Source organism: Salvelinus alpinus, chromosome 5, assembly GCF_045679555.1.
Source record: "Salvelinus alpinus chromosome 5, SLU_Salpinus.1, whole genome shotgun sequence".
In the NCBI taxonomy this organism is placed as follows: domain Eukaryota; kingdom Metazoa; phylum Chordata; class Actinopteri; order Salmoniformes; family Salmonidae; genus Salvelinus; species Salvelinus alpinus.
Window position 1 is genome coordinate 7,202,806 of NC_092090.1, and position 20,523 is coordinate 7,223,328.

Here is a 20,523-nt window from a genome sequence, read left to right on the forward strand (position 1 = left end):
CTCACAACTCAACAAACACTACATTCTCACTACTTCTCCGTCTAACAAAGGGAGAATAAAGAACTAGTTGAATCAGACAGACGACCAACAAGGAGATTAAAAGGTTTGTATTTATTTATGGAAACCAAAGGCATCTTTGAACTAAAGACTCTGAGGTTCAGAGACCGGGACGTGTGGCGCAGACAAAGGCAAACTTGTATGAGCAGTGTGTGTCGTTCCACAGCTTGTCATCCTGGTAGTTAGTGTGAACACAGTTCTCCGGATCGGAACCAACTCCATTACTGGGCTCACCTGAAGACCAGCTCGTGTAGACCACCTTGGAGCCGTCCGACCACATCCATCTCCCTTCCTTGTGGAGGTCACTCAGCCCGATCCAGGTATGGTGCTCAGCAGGGTCGAAGCTCTTGATCAGGTTTTTCACGAAGCTGAATTCCCCCATGGTGTTCACAGAGGCCAGGTTGGCTCCCTGGGTCACGCAGAAGGACTCTGCATCGGCCCAGTCCAGCTGAGAGGCCACGTACCTGAAGCAGCGGTTGTTGTAGCTTGACCAGCCCGGGGGACAGTCGGAATAATGAGGCTCTGAAAGCTCCCCCTCCTGGTCAGACACGGGAGTGCAGTGTAGAGCACCAACAGCCAGGCTGAGAAGACAGAGGAAGCGGAAGGGAACAGACATGGTGAACAGGTTTCTGTTCCTGGTGAAGAGTCACTGAAGTAGACAGGAGAATGACTCTAGAGTCCTGAGTTCTGGTCTGAAGCTCTGCTCCTGTGTTCTGGGCTAGCTGGGTAGGAAGGTATGTGGGCTGCAGTGGGTCCTTTTATCTCATGTTGTGAGGGTGGAGAGGAATTCGCAAACAGGCCATTGGTAGATCTTTATGTTAATTTGTCATTGAGAAGTGTTTTTCTCAATTCGATATTTTCCATAAGCAGCATTTTCCAAGATAAGGTGGTACTGCGACCATGACACGTAACCCAGTAGTTCTATACATCTGCAGCTGTGGTCTTCCCATGTTATTTTTAGTTTGGTCCCAGGGCCACTATTCACAAAGCATCTCAGAGTAAGACTGCTGATCTAGGATCAGGTCCGCCACTCATATTCATTACGATTTATAAAACCCCAACTCCTAGTTCAGTAGTCTTTCCTTTGTGAATACAGGCCTATATCTCAGTTACTAGAGGGTAGGGGGACATGTCAAACCAGTCCTTCATTTGTGAATACAGGCCCATATCTCAGTTACTAGAGGGTAGGGGGACATGTCAAACCAGTCCTTCCTTTGTGAATACAGGTCCATATCTCAGTTACTAGAGAGTAGGGGGACATGTCTAACCAGTCCTTCCTTTGTGAATACAGACCTATATCTCAGTTACTAGAGGGTAGGGGGACATGTCAAACCTGTCCTTCCTTTGTGAATACAGGTCCATATCTCAGTTACTAGAGGGTAGGGGGACATGTCTAACCAGTCCTTCCTTTGTGAATACAGACCTATATCTCAGTTACTAGAGGGTAGGGGGACATGTCAAACCAGTCCTTCCTTTGTGAATACAGGTCCATATCTCAGTTACTAGAGGGTAGGGGGACATGCCAAACCAGTCGTTCCTTTGTGAATACAGGCCTATATCTCAGTTACTAGAGGGTAGGGGGACATGTCAAACCAGTCCTTCCTTTGTGAATACAGACCTATATCTCAGTTACTAGAGGGTAACTACTCAGCAAACTGGATGTAGTCTATCACAGTGCCATCCGTTTTGTTACCAAAGCCCCATATACTACCCACCACTGTGACCTGTATGCTCTCGTTGGCTGGCCCTCGCTTCATATTCGTAGCCAAACCCACTGGCTCCAGGTCATCTACAAGTCTTTGCTAGGTAAAGCCCCGTCTTATCTCAGCTCACTGATCACCATAGCAGCACCCTCCCGTGGCACGTGCTCCAGCAGGTATAATTCACTGGTCACCCCCAAAGCCTATTTCTCCTTTGGCCGCCTTTCTTTCCAGTTCTCTAGTGCCAATGACTGGAACGAATTGCAAAAATCACTGAAGCTGGAGACTCATACTCCCTCACTAACTTTAATCATCAGCTGTCAGAGCAGCTTACTGATCACTGTACCTGTACACAGGCAATCTGTAAATAGCCCATCCAACTACCTCATCCCCATATTGTTATTTATTTATTTTGCTCCTTTGCACCCCAGTATTTCTACTTGCACATTCATCCTCTGCACATCTATCACTCCAGTGTTTAATTGCTAAATTGTAATTAATTCGCCACTACAGCCAATTTATTGTCTTACCTCCCTAATCTTACCTCATTTGCACACACTGTATATAGATTTTTTCTATTGTGTTATTGACTGTACTTTTGTAACTCTGTGTTGTTGTTTGTGTCGCACTGCTATGCTTTATCTTGGCCAGGTCGCAGTTGTAAATGAGAACTTGTTCTCAACTGGCCTACCTGGTTAAATAAAGGTGATCTTGTCTACCTGGTTAAATAAAGGTGATCTGGCCTACCTGGTTAAATAAAGGTGATCTGGCCTACCTGGTTAAATAAAGGTGATCTGGTCTGCCTGGTTAAATAAAGGTGATCTGGTCTACCTGGTTAAATAAAGGGGATCTGGTCTACCTGGTTAAATAAAGGTGATCTGGTCTACCTGGTTAAATAAAGGTGATCTGGCCTACCTGGTTAAATAAAGGTGATCTGGCCTACCTGGTTAAATAAAGGTGATCTGGCCTACCTGGTTAAATAAAGGTGATCTGGTCTACCTGGTTAAATAAAGGTGATCTGGTCTACCTGGTTAAATAAAGGTGATCTGGTCTACCTGGTTAAATAAAGGTGATCTGGTCTACCTGGTTAAATAAAGGTGATCTGGTCTACCTGGTTGAATAAAGGTGATCTGGTCTACCTGGTTAAATAAAGGTGATCTGGCCTACCTGGTTAAATAAAGGTGATCTGGCCTACCTGGTTAAATAAAGGTGATCTGGTCTACCTGGTTAAATAAAGGTGATCTGGTCTACCTGGTTAAATAAAGGTGATCTGGTCTACCTGGTTGAATAAAGGTGATCTGGTCTACCTGGTTAAATAAAGGTGATCTGGTCTACCTGGTTAAATAAAGGTGATCTGGTCTACCTGGTTGAATAAAGGTGATCTGGTCTACCTGGTTAAATAAAGGTGATCTGGTCTACCTGGTTAAATAAAGGTGATCTGGTCTACCTGGTTGAATAAAGGTGATCTGGCCTACCTGGTTGAATAAAGGTGATCTGGTCTACCTGGTTAAATAAAGGTGATCTGGTCTACCTGGTTAAATAAAGGTGATCTGGTCTACCTGGTTAAAGGTGAAATAAATGTGAAATAATAAAAAAAATTGTCCAGTGTGATTTCAACAGATTTTTGTCAAATCAACAAATTATTGTCTTTTGTTGATTTTATATAACAACATTCTAACCTCGTTTTAGCATGATCTATTCAATTAGGGCTTAATTCCACTATTTGTATTCGTTTGCATCACCGTCAATTACATACTTTTATTTTGAAGGCCGGCTGATCCTTATTGTGGCTAGCTTCACATCGATGGGTCCGACCACCGTTAATCAAATAAGAACTGTCTTCTAAATTAGGGTTATTTTAGATGACGACACCTAGCTAGATAGTTAGCTAGCCTACTATAGCTACTGAAACAGATGATGTCGTTTTGCTATTTTTTAGGGGAAGGCCATTGTTTGCATCCATCAGCTAGGTAGCTTTTTTAATGACCAGCACAGTCCAGAGCTTGGGGAAGGGCAGGCGCTCGAGACAAAACTTTACCAGCATCGTAGCATACGTATCGATGAATCGTTGTGACATATGAAATACGAGTGATAGCGTAATCATTGTGTAATAACTATGTAAACAATTAATACACGTGTTAAATTATTATGTGACATACAGTCATATTTAGGTCCTGATTGGTCAACAAGCTCATTTGACACGTCAAATAGTGTTGTTTGACGTGTATCGTTTTTGACCCGCAAAAACCCAAACGGCGTTCCATAATTAGGTAGTTAGTTGTCACTTCCAGAATGTGTTCAGTGTGACTGGTTTATAGCAGTGGCCAAGGTCAATGGCGCTGCATCTCAGTGCAAGGGGCGTCACTACAGAACCTGGTTCGAATCTAGGCTGCATCACATCCGGCCGTGATCGGGAGTCCCATAGGGCGACGCACAATTTGCCCAGCGTCGTCTGGGTTTGGCCGGGGTAGGCCGTCATTGTAAATATGAATTTGTTCTTAACGGACTTGCCCAGTTAAATAAATGTTTAATAAATAAATAAATAATAATACATTATACGATGATAGATGACTCCATGGCATTGTAAACATCGAGTAACTGTCATGGCAACCAGGAGCAGTGACTGGCCAGAGGCCTAGATTTGGTTCTGGTTGCTGAGATTACAACGACCCCATTATTTTACCTGTCCTGTTTTGATGTTGACCTGTCCTGTGAGGAACGTTTGATCTAAGAGACAGAGTGTTGACCTGTCCTGTGAGAAACGTTTGATCTAAGAGACAGAGTGTTGTTTGGGGGGGGTGAGTAATGTTTGATCCAAGAGACAGAGTGTTGTTTGGGGGGGTGAGGAATGTTTGATCCAAGAGACAGAGTGTTGTTTGGGGGGTGAATAATGTTTAATCTAAGAGACAGAGTTGCATGTCATACAGAAAGTGTCAGACCTCACAACTCAACAAACACTACATTCTCACTACTTCTCCGTCTAACAAAGGGAGAATAAAGAACTAGTTGAATCAGACAGACGACCAACAAGGAGATTAAAAGGTTTGTATTTATTTATGGAAACCAAAGGCATCTTTGAACTAAAGACTCTGAGGTTCAGAGACCGGGACGTGTGGCGCAGACAAAGGCAAACTTGTATGAGCAGTGTGTGTCGTTCCACAGCTTGTCATCCTGGTAGTTAGTGTGAACACAGTTCTCCGGATCGGAACCAACTCCATTACTGGGCTCACCTGAAGACCAGCTCGTGTAGACCACCTTGGAGCCGTCCGACCACATCCATCTCCCTTCCTTGTGGAGGTCACTCAGCCCGATCCAGGTATGGTGCTCAGCAGGGTCGAAGCTCTTGATCAGGTTTTTCACGAAGCTGAATTCCCCCATGGTGTTCACAGAGGCCAGGTTGGCTCCCTGGGTCACGCAGAAGGACTCTGCATCGGCCCAGTCCAGCTGAGAGGCCACGTACCTGAAGCAGCGGTTGTTGTAGCTTGACCAGCCCGGGGGACAGTCGGAATAATGAGGCTCTGAAAGCTCCCCCTCCTGGTCAGACACGGGAGTGCAGTGTAGAGCACCAACAGCCAGGCTGAGAAGACAGAGGAAGCGGAAGGGAACAGACATGGTGAACAGGTTTCTGTTCCTGGTGAAGAGTCACTGAAGTGGACAGGAGAATGACTCTAGAGTCCTGAGTTCTGGTCTGAAGCTCTGCTCCTGTGTTCTGGGCTAGCTGGGTAGGAAGGTATGTGGGCTGCAGTGGGTCCTTTTATCTCATGTTGTGAGGGTGGAGAGGAATTCGCAAACAGGCCATTGGTAGATCTTTATGTTAATTTGTCATTGAGAAGTGTTTTTCTCAATTCGATATTTTCCATAAGCAGCATTTTCCAAGATAAGGTGGTACTGCGACCATGACACGTAACCCAGTAGTTCTATACATCTGCAGCTGTGGTCTTCCCATGTTATTTTTAGTTTGGTCCCAGGGCCACTATTCACAAAGCATCTCAGAGTAAGACTGCTGATCTAGGATCAGGTCCGCCACTCATATTCATTACGATTTATAAAACCCCAACTCCTAGTTCAGTAGTCTTTCCTTTGTGAATACAGGCCTATATCTCAGTTACTAGAGGGTAGGGGGACATGTCAAACCAGTCCTTCATTTGTGAATACAGGCCCATATCTCAGTTACTAGAGGGTAGGGGGACATGTCAAACCAGTCCTTCCTTTGTGAATACAGGTCCATATCTCAGTTACTAAAGAGTAGGGGGACATGTCTAACCAGTCCTTCCTTTGTGAATACAGACCTATATCTCAGTTACTAGAGGGTAGGGGGACATGTCAAACCTGTCCTTCCTTTGTGAATACAGGTCCATATCTCAGTTACTAGAGGGTAGGGGGACATGTCTAACCAGTCCTTCCTTTGTGAATACAGACCTATATCTCAGTTACTAGAGGGTAGGGGGACATGTCAAACCAGTCCTTCCTTTGTGAATACAGGTCCATATCTCAGTTACTAGAGGGTAGGGGGACATGCCAAACCAGTCGTTCCTTTGTGAATACAGGCCTATATCTCAGTTACTAGAGGGTAGGGGGACATGTCAAACCAGTCCTTCCTTTGTGAATACAGACCTATATCTCAGTTACTAGAGGGTAACTACTCAGCAAACTGGATGTAGTCTATCACAGTGCCATCCGTTTTGTTACCAAAGCCCCATATACTACCCACCACTGTGACCTGTATGCTCTCGTTGGCTGGCCCTCGCTTCATATTCGTAGCCAAACCCACTGGCTCCAGGTCATCTACAAGTCTTTGCTAGGTAAAGCCCCGTCTTATCTCAGCTCACTGATCACCATAGCAGCACCCTCCCGTGGCACGTGCTCCAGCAGGTATAATTCACTGGTCACCCCCAAAGCCTATTTCTCCTTTGGCCACCTTTCTTTCCAGTTCTCTAGTGCCAATGACTGGAACGAATTGCAAAAATCACTGAAGCTGGAGACTCATACTCCCTCACTAACTTTAATCATCAGCTGTCAGAGCAGCTTACTGATCACTGTACCTGTACACAGGCAATCTGTAAATAGCCCATCCAACTACCTCATCCCCATATTGTTATTTATTTATTTTGCTCCTTTGCACCCCAGTATTTCTACTTGCACATTCATCCTCTGCACATCTATCACTCCAGTGTTTAATTGCTAAATTGTAATTAATTCGCCACTACAGCCAATTTATTGTCTTACCTCCCTAATCTTACCTCATTTGCACACACTGTATATAGATTTTTTCTATTGTGTTATTGACTGTACTTTTGTAACTCTGTGTTGTTGTTTGTGTCGCACTGCTATGCTTTATCTTGGCCAGGTCGCAGTTGTAAATGAGAACTTGTTCTCAACTGGCCTACCTGGTTAAATAAAGGTGATCTGGCCTACCTGGTTAAATAAAGGTGATCTGGCCTACCTGGTTAAATAAAGGTGATCTGGCCTACCTGGTTAAATAAAGGTGATCTGGCCTACCTGGTTAAATAAAGGTGATCTGGTCTACCTGGTTAAATAAAGGTGATCTGGTCTACCTGGTTAAATAAAGGTGATCTGGCCTACCTGGTTAAATAAAGGTGATCTGGTCTACCTGGTTAAATAAAGGTGATCTGGTCTACCTGGTTAAATAAAGGTGATCTGGCCTACCTGGTTAAATAAAGGTGATCTGGCCTACCTGGTTAAATAAAGGTGATCTGGTCTACCTGGTTAAATAAAGGTGATCTGGTCTACCTGGTTAAATAAAGGTGATCTGGCCTACCTGGTTAAATAAAGGTGCTCTGGTCTACCTGGTTAAATAAAGGTGATCTGGTCTACCTGGTTAAATAAAGGTGATCTGGTCTACCTGGTTAAATAAAGGTGATATGGCCTACCTGGTTAAATAAAGGTGATCTGGTCTACCTGGTTAAATAAAGTTGATCTGGCCTACCTGGTTAAATAAAGGTGATCTGGTCTACCTGGTTAAATAAAGGTGATCTGGTCTACCTGGTTAAATAAAGGTGCTCTGGTCTACCTGGTTAAATAAAGGTGATCTGGCCTACCTGGTGAAATAAAGGTGATCTGGTCTACCTGGTTAAATAAAGGTGCTCTGGTCTACCTGGTTAAATAAAGGTGATCTGGCCTACCTGGTGAAATAAAGGTGATCTGGTCTACCTGGTTAAATAAAGGTGATCTGGCCTACCTGGTTAAATAAAGGTGATCTGGCCTACCTGGTGAAATAAAGGTGATCTGGTCTACCTGGTTAAATAAAGGTGATCTGGCCTACCTGGTTAAATAAAGGTGATCTGGTCTACCTGGTTAAATAAAGGTGATCTGGTCTACCTGGTTAAATAAAGGTGATATGGCCTACCTGGTTAAATAAAGGTGATCTGGTCTACCTGGTTAAATAAAGGTGATCTGGTCTACCTGGTTAAATAAAGGTGATCTGGTCTACCTGGTTAAATAAAGGTGATCTGGTCTACCTGGTTAAATAAAGGTGATCTGGTCTACCTGGTTAAATAAAGGTGATCTGGTCTACCTGGTTAAATAAAGGTGATCTGGTCTACCTGGTTAAAGGTGAAATAAATGTGAAATAATAAAAAAAATTGTCCAGTGTGATTTCAACAGATTTTTGTCAAATCAACAAATTATTGTCTTTTGTTGATTTTATATAACAACATTCTAACCTCGTTTTAGCATGATCTATTCAATTAGGGCTTAATTCCACTATTTGTATTCGTTTGCATCACCGTCAATTACATACTTTTATTTTGAAGGCCGGCTGATCCTTATTGTGGCTAGCTTCACATCGATGGGTCCGACCACCGTTAATCAAATAAGAACTGTCTTCTAAATTAGGGTTATTTTAGATGACGACACCTAGCTAGATAGTTAGCTAGCCTACTATAGCTACTGAAACAGATGATGTCGTTTTGCTATTTTTTAGGGGAAGGCCATTGTTTGCATCCATCAGCTAGGTAGCTTTTTTAATGACCAGCACAGTCCAGAGCTTGGGGAAGGGCAGGCGCTCGAGACAAAACTTTACCAGCATCGTAGCATACGTATCGATGAATCGTTGTGACATATGAAATACGAGTGATAGCGTAATCATTGTGTAATAACTATGTAAACAATTAATACACGTGTTAAATTATTATGTGACATACAGTCATATTTAGGTCCTGATTGGTCAACAAGCTCATTTGACACGTCAAATAGTGTTGTTTGACGTGTATCGTTTTTGACCCGCAAAAACCCAAACGGCGTTCCATAATTAGGTAGTTAGTTGTCACTTCCAGAATGTGTTCAGTGTGACTGGTTTATAGCAGTGGCCAAGGTCAATGGCGCTGCATCTCAGTGCAAGGGGCGTCACTACAGAACCTGGTTCGAATCTAGGCTGCATCACATCCGGCCGTGATCGGGAGTCCCATAGGGCGACGCACAATTTGCCCAGCGTCGTCTGGGTTTGGCCGGGGTAGGCCGTCATTGTAAATATGAATTTGTTCTTAACGGACTTGCCCAGTTAAATAAATGTTTAATAAATAAATAAATAATAATACATTATACGATGATAGATGACTCCATGGCATTGTAAACATCGAGTAACTGTCATGGCAACCAGGAGCAGTGACTGGCCAGAGGCCTAGATTTGGTTCTGGTTGCTGAGATTACAACGACCCCATTATTTTACCTGTCCTGTTTTGATGTTGACCTGTCCTGTGAGGAACGTTTGATCTAAGAGACAGAGTGTTGACCTGTCCTGTGAGAAACGTTTGATCTAAGAGACAGAGTGTTGTTTGGGGGGGGTGAGTAATGTTTGATCCAAGAGACAGAGTGTTGTTTGGGGGGGTGAGGAATGTTTGATCCAAGAGACAGAGTGTTGTTTGGGGGGTGAATAATGTTTAATCTAAGAGACAGAGTTGCATGTCATACAGAAAGTGTCAGACCTCACAACTCAACAAACACTACATTCTCACTACTTCTCCGTCTAACAAAGGGAGAATAAAGAACTAGTTGAATCAGACAGACGACCAACAAGGAGATTAAAAGGTTTGTATTTATTTATGGAAACCAAAGGCATCTTTGAACTAAAGACTCTGAGGTTCAGAGACCGGGACGTGTGGCGCAGACAAAGGCAAACTTGTATGAGCAGTGTGTGTCGTTCCACAGCTTGTCATCCTGGTAGTTAGTGTGAACACAGTTCTCCGGATCGGAACCAACTCCATTACTGGGCTCACCTGAAGACCAGCTCGTGTAGACCACCTTGGAGCCGTCCGACCACATCCATCTCCCTTCCTTGTGGAGGTCACTCAGCCCGATCCAGGTATGGTGCTCAGCAGGGTCGAAGCTCTTGATCAGGTTTTTCACGAAGCTGAATTCCCCCATGGTGTTCACAGAGGCCAGGTTGGCTCCCTGGGTCACGCAGAAGGACTCTGCATCGGCCCAGTCCAGCTGAGAGGCCACGTACCTGAAGCAGCGGTTGTTGTAGCTTGACCAGCCCGGGGGACAGTCGGAATAATGAGGCTCTGAAAGCTCCCCCTCCTGGTCAGACACGGGAGTGCAGTGTAGAGCACCAACAGCCAGGCTGAGAAGACAGAGGAAGCGGAAGGGAACAGACATGGTGAACAGGTTTCTGTTCCTGGTGAAGAGTCACTGAAGTAGACAGGAGAATGACTCTAGAGTCCTGAGTTCTGGTCTGAAGCTCTGCTCCTGTGTTCTGGGCTAGCTGGGTAGGAAGGTATGTGGGCTGCAGTGGGTCCTTTTATCTCATGTTGTGAGGGTGGAGAGGAATTCGCAAACAGGCCATTGGTAGATCTTTATGTTAATTTGTCATTGAGAAGTGTTTTTCTCAATTCGATATTTTCCATAAGCAGCATTTTCCAAGATAAGGTGGTACTGCGACCATGACACGTAACCCAGTAGTTCTATACATCTGCAGCTGTGGTCTTCCCATGTTATTTTTAGTTTGGTCCCAGGGCCACTATTCACAAAGCATCTCAGAGTAAGACTGCTGATCTAGGATCAGGTCCGCCACTCATATTCATTACGATTTATAAAACCCCAACTCCTAGTTCAGTAGTCTTTCCTTTGTGAATACAGGCCTATATCTCAGTTACTAGAGGGTAGGGGGACATGTCAAACCAGTCCTTCATTTGTGAATACAGGCCCATATCTCAGTTACTAGAGGGTAGGGGGACATGTCAAACCAGTCCTTCCTTTGTGAATACAGGTCCATATCTCAGTTACTAGAGAGTAGGGGGACATGTCTAACCAGTCCTTCCTTTGTGAATACAGACCTATATCTCAGTTACTAGAGGGTAGGGGGACATGTCAAACCTGTCCTTCCTTTGTGAATACAGGTCCATATCTCAGTTACTAGAGGGTAGGGGGACATGTCTAACCAGTCCTTCCTTTGTGAATACAGACCTATATCTCAGTTACTAGAGGGTAGGGGGACATGTCAAACCAGTCCTTCCTTTGTGAATACAGGTCCATATCTCAGTTACTAGAGGGTAGGGGGACATGCCAAACCAGTCGTTCCTTTGTGAATACAGGCCTATATCTCAGTTACTAGAGGGTAGGGGGACATGTCAAACCAGTCCTTCCTTTGTGAATACAGACCTATATCTCAGTTACTAGAGGGTAACTACTCAGCAAACTGGATGTAGTCTATCACAGTGCCATCCGTTTTGTTACCAAAGCCCCATATACTACCCACCACTGTGACCTGTATGCTCTCGTTGGCTGGCCCTCGCTTCATATTCGTAGCCAAACCCACTGGCTCCAGGTCATCTACAAGTCTTTGCTAGGTAAAGCCCCGTCTTATCTCAGCTCACTGATCACCATAGCAGCACCCTCCCGTGGCACGTGCTCCAGCAGGTATAATTCACTGGTCACCCCCAAAGCCTATTTCTCCTTTGGCCGCCTTTCTTTCCAGTTCTCTAGTGCCAATGACTGGAACGAATTGCAAAAATCACTGAAGCTGGAGACTCATACTCCCTCACTAACTTTAATCATCAGCTGTCAGAGCAGCTTACTGATCACTGTACCTGTACACAGGCAATCTGTAAATAGCCCATCCAACTACCTCATCCCCATATTGTTATTTATTTATTTTGCTCCTTTGCACCCCAGTATTTCTACTTGCACATTCATCCTCTGCACATCTATCACTCCAGTGTTTAATTGCTAAATTGTAATTAATTCGCCACTACAGCCAATTTATTGTCTTACCTCCCTAATCTTACCTCATTTGCACACACTGTATATAGATTTTTTCTATTGTGTTATTGACTGTACTTTTGTAACTCTGTGTTGTTGTTTGTGTCGCACTGCTATGCTTTATCTTGGCCAGGTCGCAGTTGTAAATGAGAACTTGTTCTCAACTGGCCTACCTGGTTAAATAAAGGTGATCTTGTCTACCTGGTTAAATAAAGGTGATCTGGCCTACCTGGTTAAATAAAGGTGATCTGGCCTACCTGGTTAAATAAAGGTGATCTGGCCTACCTGGTTAAATAAAGGTGATCTGGTCTACCTGGTTAAATAAAGGTGATCTGGTCTACCTGGTTAAATAAAGGTGATCTGGCCTACCTGGTTAAATAAAGGTGATCTGGTCTACCTGGTTAAATAAAGGTGATCTGGTCTACCTGGTTAAATAAAGGTGATCTGGCCTACCTGGTTAAATAAAGGTGATCTGGCCTACCTGGTTAAATAAAGGTGATCTGGTCTACCTGGTTAAATAAAGGTGATCTGGCCTACCTGGTTAAATAAAGGTGATCTGGCCTACCTGGTTAAATAAAGGTGCTCTGGTCTACCTGGTTAAATAAAGGTGATCTGGTCTACCTGGTTAAATAAAGGTGATCTGGTCTACCTGGTTAAATAAAGGTGATATGGCCTACCTGGTTAAATAAAGGTGATCTGGTCTACCTGGTTAAATAAAGTTGATCTGGCCTACCTGGTTAAATAAAGGTGATCTGGTCTACCTGGTTAAATAAAGGTGATCTGGTCTACCTGGTTAAATAAAGGTGCTCTGGTCTACCTGGTTAAATAAAGGTGATCTGGCCTACCTGGTGAAATAAAGGTGATCTGGTCTACCTGGTTAAATAAAGGTGCTCTGGTCTACCTGGTTAAATAAAGGTGATCTGGCCTACCTGGTGAAATAAAGGTGATCTGGTCTACCTGGTTAAATAAAGGTGATCTGGCCTACCTGGTTAAATAAAGGTGATCTGGTCTACCTGGTGAAATAAAGGTGATCTGGTCTACCTGGTTAAATAAAGGTGATCTGGCCTACCTGGTTAAATAAAGGTGATCTGGTCTACCTGGTTAAATAAAGGTGATCTGGTCTACCTGGTTAAATAAAGGTGATATGGCCTACCTGGTTAAATAAAGGTGATCTGGTCTACCTGGTTAAATAAAGGTGATCTGGTCTACCTGGTTAAATAAAGGTGATCTGGTCTACCTGGTTAAATAAAGGTGATCTGGTCTACCTGGTTAAATAAAGGTGATCTGGTCTACCTGGTTAAATAAAGGTGATCTGGTCTACCTGGTTAAATAAAGGTGATCTGGTCTACCTGGTTAAAGGTGAAATAAATTTGAAATAATATAAAAAAATTGTCCAGTGTGATTTCAACAGATTTTTGTCAAATCAACAAATTATTGTCTTTTGTTGATTTTATATAACAACATTCTAACCTCGTTTTAGCATGATCTATTCAATTAGGGCTTAATTCCACTATTTGTATTCGTTTGCATCACCGTCAATTACATACTTTTATTTTGAAGGCCGGCTGATCCTTATTGTGGCTAGCTTCACATCGATGGGTCCGACCACCGTTAATCAAATAAGAACTGTCTTCTAAATTAGGGTTATTTTAGATGACGACACCTAGCTAGATAGTTAGCTAGCCTACTATAGCTACTGAAACAGATGATGTCGTTTTGCTATTTTTTAGGGGAAGGCCATTGTTTGCATCCATCAGCTAGGTAGCTTTTTTAATGACCAGCACAGTCCAGAGCTTGGGGAAGGGCAGGCGCTCGAGACAAAACTTTACCAGCATCGTAGCATACGTATCGATGAATCGTTGTGACATATGAAATACGAGTGATAGCGTAATCATTGTGTAATAACTATGTAAACAATTAATACACGTGTTAAATTATTATGTGACATACAGTCATATTTAGGTCCTGATTGGTCAACAAGCTCATTTGACACGTCAAATAGTGTTGTTTGACGTGTATCGTTTTTGACCCGCAAAAACCCAAACGGCGTTCCATAATTAGGTAGTTAGTTGTCACTTCCAGAATGTGTTCAGTGTGACTGGTTTATAGCAGTGGCCAAGGTCAATGGCGCTGCATCTCAGTGCAAGGGGCGTCACTACAGAACCTGGTTCGAATCTAGGCTGCATCACATCCGGCCGTGATCGGGAGTCCCATAGGGCGACGCACAATTTGCCCAGCGTCGTCTGGGTTTGGCCGGGGTAGGCCGTCATTGTAAATATGAATTTGTTCTTAACGGACTTGCCCAGTTAAATAAATGTTTAATAAATAAATAAATAATAATACATTATACGATGATAGATGACTCCATGGCATTGTAAACATCGAGTAACTGTCATGGCAACCAGGAGCAGTGACTGGCCAGAGGCCTAGATTTGGTTCTGGTTGCTGAGATTACAACGACCCCATTATTTTACCTGTCCTGTTTTGATGTTGACCTGTCCTGTGAGGAACGTTTGATCTAAGAGACAGAGTGTTGACCTGTCCTGTGAGAAACGTTTGATCTAAGAGACAGAGTGTTGTTTGGGGGGGGTGAGTAATGTTTGATCCAAGAGACAGAGTGTTGTTTGGGGGGGTGAGGAATGTTTGATCCAAGAGACAGAGTGTTGTTTGGGGGGTGAATAATGTTTAATCTAAGAGACAGAGTTGCATGTCATACAGAAAGTGTCAGACCTCACAACTCAACAAACACTACATTCTCACTACTTCTCCGTCTAACAAAGGGAGAATAAAGAACTAGTTGAATCAGACAGACGACCAACAAGGAGATTAAAAGGTTTGTATTTATTTATGGAAACCAAAGGCATCTTTGAACTAAAGACTCTGAGGTTCAGAGACCGGGACGTGTGGCGCAGACAAAGGCAAACTTGTATGAGCAGTGTGTGTCGTTCCACAGCTTGTCATCCTGGTAGTTAGTGTGAACACAGTTCTCCGGATCGGAACCAACTCCATTACTGGGCTCACCTGAAGACCAGCTCGTGTAGACCACCTTGGAGCCGTCCGACCACATCCATCTCCCTTCCTTGTGGAGGTCACTCAGCCCGATCCAGGTATGGTGCTCAGCAGGGTCGAAGCTCTTGATCAGGTTTTTCACGAAGCTGAATTCCCCCATGGTGTTCACAGAGGCCAGGTTGGCTCCCTGGGTCACGCAGAAGGACTCTGCATCGGCCCAGTCCAGCTGAGAGGCCACGTACCTGAAGCAGCGGTTGTTGTAGCTTGACCAGCCCGGGGGACAGTCGGAATAATGAGGCTCTGAAAGCTCCCCCTCCTGGTCAGACACGGGAGTGCAGTGTAGAGCACCAACAGCCAGGCTGAGAAGACAGAGGAAGCGGAAGGGAACAGACATGGTGAACAGGTTTCTGTTCCTGGTGAAGAGTCACTGAAGTAGACAGGAGAATGACTCTAGAGTCCTGAGTTCTGGTCTGAAGCTCTGCTCCTGTGTTCTGGGCTAGCTGGGTAGGAAGGTATGTGGGCTGCAGTGGGTCCTTTTATCTCATGTTGTGAGGGTGGAGAGGAATTCGCAAACAGGCCATTGGTAGATCTTTATGTTAATTTGTCATTGAGAAGTGTTTTTCTCAATTCGATATTTTCCATAAGCAGCATTTTCCAAGATAAGGTGGTACTGCGACCATGACACGTAACCCAGTAGTTCTATACATCTGCAGCTGTGGTCTTCCCATGTTATTTTTAGTTTGGTCCCAGGGCCACTATTCACAAAGCATCTCAGAGTAAGACTGCTGATCTAGGATCAGGTCCGCCACTCATATTCATTACGATTTATAAAACCCCAACTCCTAGTTCAGTAGTCTTTCCTTTGTGAATACAGGCCTATATCTCAGTTACTAGAGGGTAGGGGGACATGTCAAACCAGTCCTTCATTTGTGAATACAGGCCCATATCTCAGTTACTAGAGGGTAGGGGGACATGTCAAACCAGTCCTTCCTTTGTGAATACAGGTCCATATCTCAGTTACTAGAGAGTAGGGGGACATGTCTAACCAGTCCTTCCTTTGTGAATACAGACCTATATCTCAGTTACTAGAGGGTAGGGGGACATGTCAAACCTGTCCTTCCTTTGTGAATACAGGTCCATATCTCAGTTACTAGAGGGTAGGGGGACATGTCTAACCAGTCCTTCCTTTGTGAATACAGACCTATATCTCAGTTACTAGAGGGTAGGGGGACATGTCAAACCAGTCCTTCCTTTGTGAATACAGGTCCATATCTCAGTTACTAGAGGGTAGGGGGACATGCCAAACCAGTCGTTCCTTTGTGAATACAGGCCTATATCTCAGTTACTAGAGGGTAGGGGGACATGTCAAACCAGTCCTTCCTTTGTGAATACAGACCTATATCTCAGTTACTAGAGGGTAACTACTCAGCAAACTGGATGTAGTCTATCACAGTGCCATCCGTTTTGTTACCAAAGCCCCATATACTACCCACCACTGTGACCTGTATGCTCTCGTTGGCTGGCCCTCGCTTCATATTCGTAGCCAAACCCACTGGCTCCAGGTCATCTACAAGTCTTTGCTAGGTAAAGCCCCGTCTTATCTCAGCTCACTGATCACCATAGCAGCACCCTCCCGTGGCACGTGCTCCAGCAGGTATAATTCACTGGTCACCCCCAAAGCCTATTTCTCCTTTGGCCGCCTTTCTTTCCAGTTCTCTAGTGCCAATGACTGGAACGAATTGCAAAAATCACTGAAGCTGGAGACTCATACTCCCTCACTAACTTTAATCATCAGCTGTCAGAGCAGCTTACTGATCACTGTACCTGTACACAGGCAATCTGTAAATAGCCCATCCAACTACCTCATCCCCATATTGTTATTTATTTATTTTGCTCCTTTGCACCCCAGTATTTCTACTTGCACATTCATCCTCTGCACATCTATCACTCCAGTGTTTAATTGCTAAATTGTAATTAATTCGCCACTACAGCCAATTTATTGTCTTACCTCCCTAATCTTACCTCATTTGCACACACTGTATATAGATTTTTTCTATTGTGTTATTGACTGTACTTTTGTAACTCTGTGTTGTTGTTTGTGTCGCACTGCTATGCTTTATCTTGGCCAGGTCGCAGTTGTAAATGAGAACTTGTTCTCAACTGGCCTACCTGGTTAAATAAAGGTGATCTGGCCTACCTGGTTAAATAAAGGTGATCTGGCCTACCTGGTTAAATAAAGGTGATCTGGCCTACCTGGTTAAATAAAGGTGATCTGGCCTACCTGGTTAAATAAAGGTGATCTGGTCTACCTGGTTAAATAAAGGTGATCTGGTCTACCTGGTTAAATAAAGGTGATCTGGCCTACCTGGTTAAATAAAGGTGATCTGGTCTACCTGGTTAAATAAAGGTGATCTGGTCTACCTGGTTAAATAAAGGTGATCTGGTCTACCTGGTTAAATAAAGGTGATCTGGTCTACCTGGTTAAATAAAGGTGATCTGGTCTACCTGGTTGAATAAAGGTGATCTGGTCTACCTGGTTAAATAAAGGTGATCTGGTCTACCTGGTTAAATAAAGGTGATCTGGCCTACCTGGTTAAATAAAGGTGATCTGGTCTACCTGGTTAAATAAAGGTGATCTGGTCTACCTGGTTAAATAAAGGTGCTCTGGTCTACCTGGTTAAATAAAGGTGATCTGGTCTACCTGGTTAAATAAAGGTGATCTGGTCTACCTGGTTAAATAAAGGTGATCTGGTCTACCTGGTTAAATAAAGGTGATCTGGCCTACCTGGTTAAATAAAGGTTATCTGGTCTACCTGGTTAAATAAAGGTGATCTACCTGGTTAAATAAAGGTGATCTGGTCTACCTGGTTAAATAAAGGTGATCTGGTCTACCTGGTTAAATAAAGGTGATCTGGTCTACCTGGTTAAATAAAGGTGATCTGGTCTACCTGGTTAAATAAAGGTGATCTGGTCTACCTGGTTAAATAAAGGTGATCTGGTCTACCTGGTTAAATAAAGGTGATCTGGCCTACCTGGTTAAATAAAGGTGATCTGGTCTACCTGGTTAAATAAAGGTGATCTGGTCTACCTGGTTAAATAAAGGTGATCTGGTCTACCTGGTTAAATAAAGGTGATCTGGTCTACCTGGTTAAATAAAGGTGATCTGGTCTACCTGGTTAAATAAAGGTGATCTGGTCTACCTGGTTAAATAAAGGTGATCTGGTCTACCTGGTTAAATAAAGGTGATCTGGTCTACCTGGTTAAATAAAGGTGATCTGGTCTACCTGGTTGAATAAAGGTGATCTGGTCTACCTGGTTGAATAAAGGTGATCTGGTCTACCTGGTTGAATAAAGGTGATCTGGTCTACCTGGTTAAATAAAGGTGATCTGGTCTACCTGGTTGAATAAAGGTGATCTGGTCTACCTGGTTGAATAAAGGTGATCTGGTCTACCTGGTTAAATAAAGGTGATCTGGTCTACCTGGTTAAATAAAGGTGATCTGGTCTACCTGGTTAAATAAAGGTGATCTGGTCTACCTGGTTAAATAAAGGTGATCTGGTCTACCTGGTTAAATAAAGGTGATCTGGCCTACCTGGTTAAATAAAGGTGAAATAAATGTGAAATAATAAAAAAAATACGTCCAGTGTGATTTCAACAGATTTTTGTCAAATCAACAAATTATTGTCTTTTGTTGATTTTATATAACAACATTCTAACCTCGTTTTAGCATGATCTATTCAATTAGGGCTTAATTCCACTATTTGTATTCGTTTGCATCACCGTCAATTACATACTTTTATTTTGAAGGCCGGCTAATCCTTATTGTGGCTAGCTTCACATCGATGGGTCCGACCACCGTTAATCAAATAAAAACTGTCTTCTAAATTAGGGTTATTTTAGATGACGACACTGTTAGTAAAACGTTTACTGGAGACAGGAGATCAAGTAGAGACATAGGACGAGGTGGATTATTATATAATAAGGCCTTTTATTAATATGTAAAAATATCTTAGTAAATCGTGCATCACGGCTCCTTCTGTCTGACTCGTATGGAATCGTCGGAAGAAGGCCCTCTAAACAGTACATACAGATTATATAGGCAACAAGCAAAGTAGGTTGATCTTGTCGTCTGGCCTTCCGATTGGTCGATCTGGGTCGTGGGTAGTCCTGTTCGGCCTGATGTCGACATTCCATTGGCTTTTCACACAGTTCTTTGTCCTAGTCACATCCAAAGGCATCCTGCATGTGCGTTTGTTTTCACAGGCCCTATTCATGGGGGAGGGGATGTGTGTGTGGGTCTGACAAAGTAGAGGGGATGTGTGTGTGGGTCTGACAAAGTAGTGGGGATGTGTGTGTGGGTCTGACAAAGTAGTGGGGATGTGTGTGTGGGTCTGACAAAGTAGTGGGGATGGGTGTGTGGGTCTGACAACGTAGTGGGGATGTGTGTGTGGGTCTGACAAAGTAGAGGGGATGGGTGTGTGGGTCTGACAAAGTAGTGGGGATGGGTGTGTGGGTCTGACAAAGTAGTGGGGATGTGTGTGTGGGTCTGACAAAGTAGTGGGGATGTGTGTGTGGGTCTGACAAAGTAGTGGGGATGGGTGTGTGGGTCTGACAAAGTAGAGGGGATGTGTGTGTGGGTCTGACAAAGTAGAGGGGATGTGTGTGTGGGTCTGACAAAGTAGAGGGGATGTGTGTGTGGGTCTGACAAAGTAGAGGGGATGTGTGTGTGGGTCTGACAAAGTAGTGGGGATGGGTGTGTGGGTCTGACAAAGTAGAGGGGATGGGTGTGTGGGTCTGACAAAGTAGAGGGGATGGGTGTGTGGGTCTGACAAAGTAGAGGGGATGGGTGTGTGGGTCTGACAAAGTAGAGGGGATGGGTGTGTGGGTCTGACAAAGTAGAGGGGATGTGTGTGTGGGTCTGACAAAGTAGAGGGGATGGGTGTGTGGGTCTGACAAAGTAGAGGGGATGGGTGTGTGGGTCTGACAAAGTAGAGGGGATGGGTGTGTGGGTCTGACAAAGTAGAGGGGATGGGTGTGTGGGTCTGACAAAGTAGTGGGGATGGGTGTGTGGGTCTGACAAAGTAGAGGGGATGGGTGTGTGGGTCTGACAAAGTAGAGGGGATGGGTGTGTGGGTCTGACAAAGTAGAGGGGATGGGTGTGTGGGTCTGACAAAGTAGAGGGGATGGGTGTGTGGGTCTGACAAAGTAGAGGGGATGGGTGTGTGGGTCTGACAAAGTAGAGGGGATGGGTGTGTGGGTCTGACAAAGTAGAGGGGATGGGTGTGTGGGTCTGACAAAGTAGAGGGGATGGGTGTGTGGGTCTGACAAAGTAGAGGGGATGGGTGTGTGGGTCTGACAAAGTAGAGGGGATGGGTGTGTGGGTCTGACAAAGTAGAGGGGATGGGTGTGTGGGTCTGACAAAGTAGAGGGGATGGGTGTGTGGGTCTGACAAAGTAGAGGGGATGGGTGTGTGGGTCTGACAAAGTAGTGGGAATGGGTGTGTGGGTCTGACAAAGTAGTGGGGATGGGTGTGTGGGTC

General features: G+C 44.2%; 4 protein-coding genes across 4 annotated transcripts; all 4 read right to left on the minus strand.

Moving 5' to 3' along the window:
- Nucleotides 1-109: 109 nt before the first annotated feature.
- Nucleotides 110-770, minus strand: LOC139575184 (galactose-specific lectin nattectin-like). Its single transcript, XM_071400183.1, has one exon. It carries the CDS (start codon nucleotides 671-673, stop codon nucleotides 158-160), a length of 516 nt encoding a protein of 171 aa, XP_071256284.1. The 5' UTR covers nucleotides 674-770; the 3' UTR covers nucleotides 110-157.
- Nucleotides 771-4,805: 4,035 nt separating this feature from the next.
- On the minus strand, nucleotides 4,806-5,388 carry LOC139575185 (galactose-specific lectin nattectin-like). The gene has a single exon (XM_071400185.1). It carries the CDS (start codon nucleotides 5,367-5,369, stop codon nucleotides 4,854-4,856), a length of 516 nt encoding a protein of 171 aa, XP_071256286.1. The 5' UTR covers nucleotides 5,370-5,388; the 3' UTR covers nucleotides 4,806-4,853.
- A 4,421-nt stretch (nucleotides 5,389-9,809) lies between these two features.
- Nucleotides 9,810-10,470, minus strand: LOC139575186 (galactose-specific lectin nattectin-like). The gene has a single exon (XM_071400186.1). The coding sequence runs from the start codon at nucleotides 10,371-10,373 to the stop codon at nucleotides 9,858-9,860; it is 516 nt and encodes a 171-aa protein (XP_071256287.1). The 5' UTR covers nucleotides 10,374-10,470; the 3' UTR covers nucleotides 9,810-9,857.
- Nucleotides 10,471-14,814: 4,344 nt separating this feature from the next.
- Nucleotides 14,815-15,475, minus strand: LOC139575187 (galactose-specific lectin nattectin-like). Its single transcript, XM_071400187.1, has one exon. It carries the CDS (start codon nucleotides 15,376-15,378, stop codon nucleotides 14,863-14,865), a length of 516 nt encoding a protein of 171 aa, XP_071256288.1. The 5' UTR covers nucleotides 15,379-15,475; the 3' UTR covers nucleotides 14,815-14,862.
- Between the last annotated feature and the right edge of the window lie 5,048 nt (nucleotides 15,476-20,523).

Bases quoted from the DNA above. Each gene is read 5' to 3' on its own strand.
- LOC139575184 (XM_071400183.1), bottom strand. From the start codon at position 673: ATGTCTGTTCCCTTCCGCTTCCTCTGTCTTCTCAGCCTGGCTGTTGGT.
- LOC139575185 (XM_071400185.1), bottom strand. From the start codon at position 5,369: ATGTCTGTTCCCTTCCGCTTCCTCTGTCTTCTCAGCCTGGCTGTTGGT.
- LOC139575186 (XM_071400186.1), bottom strand. From the start codon at position 10,373: ATGTCTGTTCCCTTCCGCTTCCTCTGTCTTCTCAGCCTGGCTGTTGGT.
- LOC139575187 (XM_071400187.1), bottom strand. From the start codon at position 15,378: ATGTCTGTTCCCTTCCGCTTCCTCTGTCTTCTCAGCCTGGCTGTTGGT.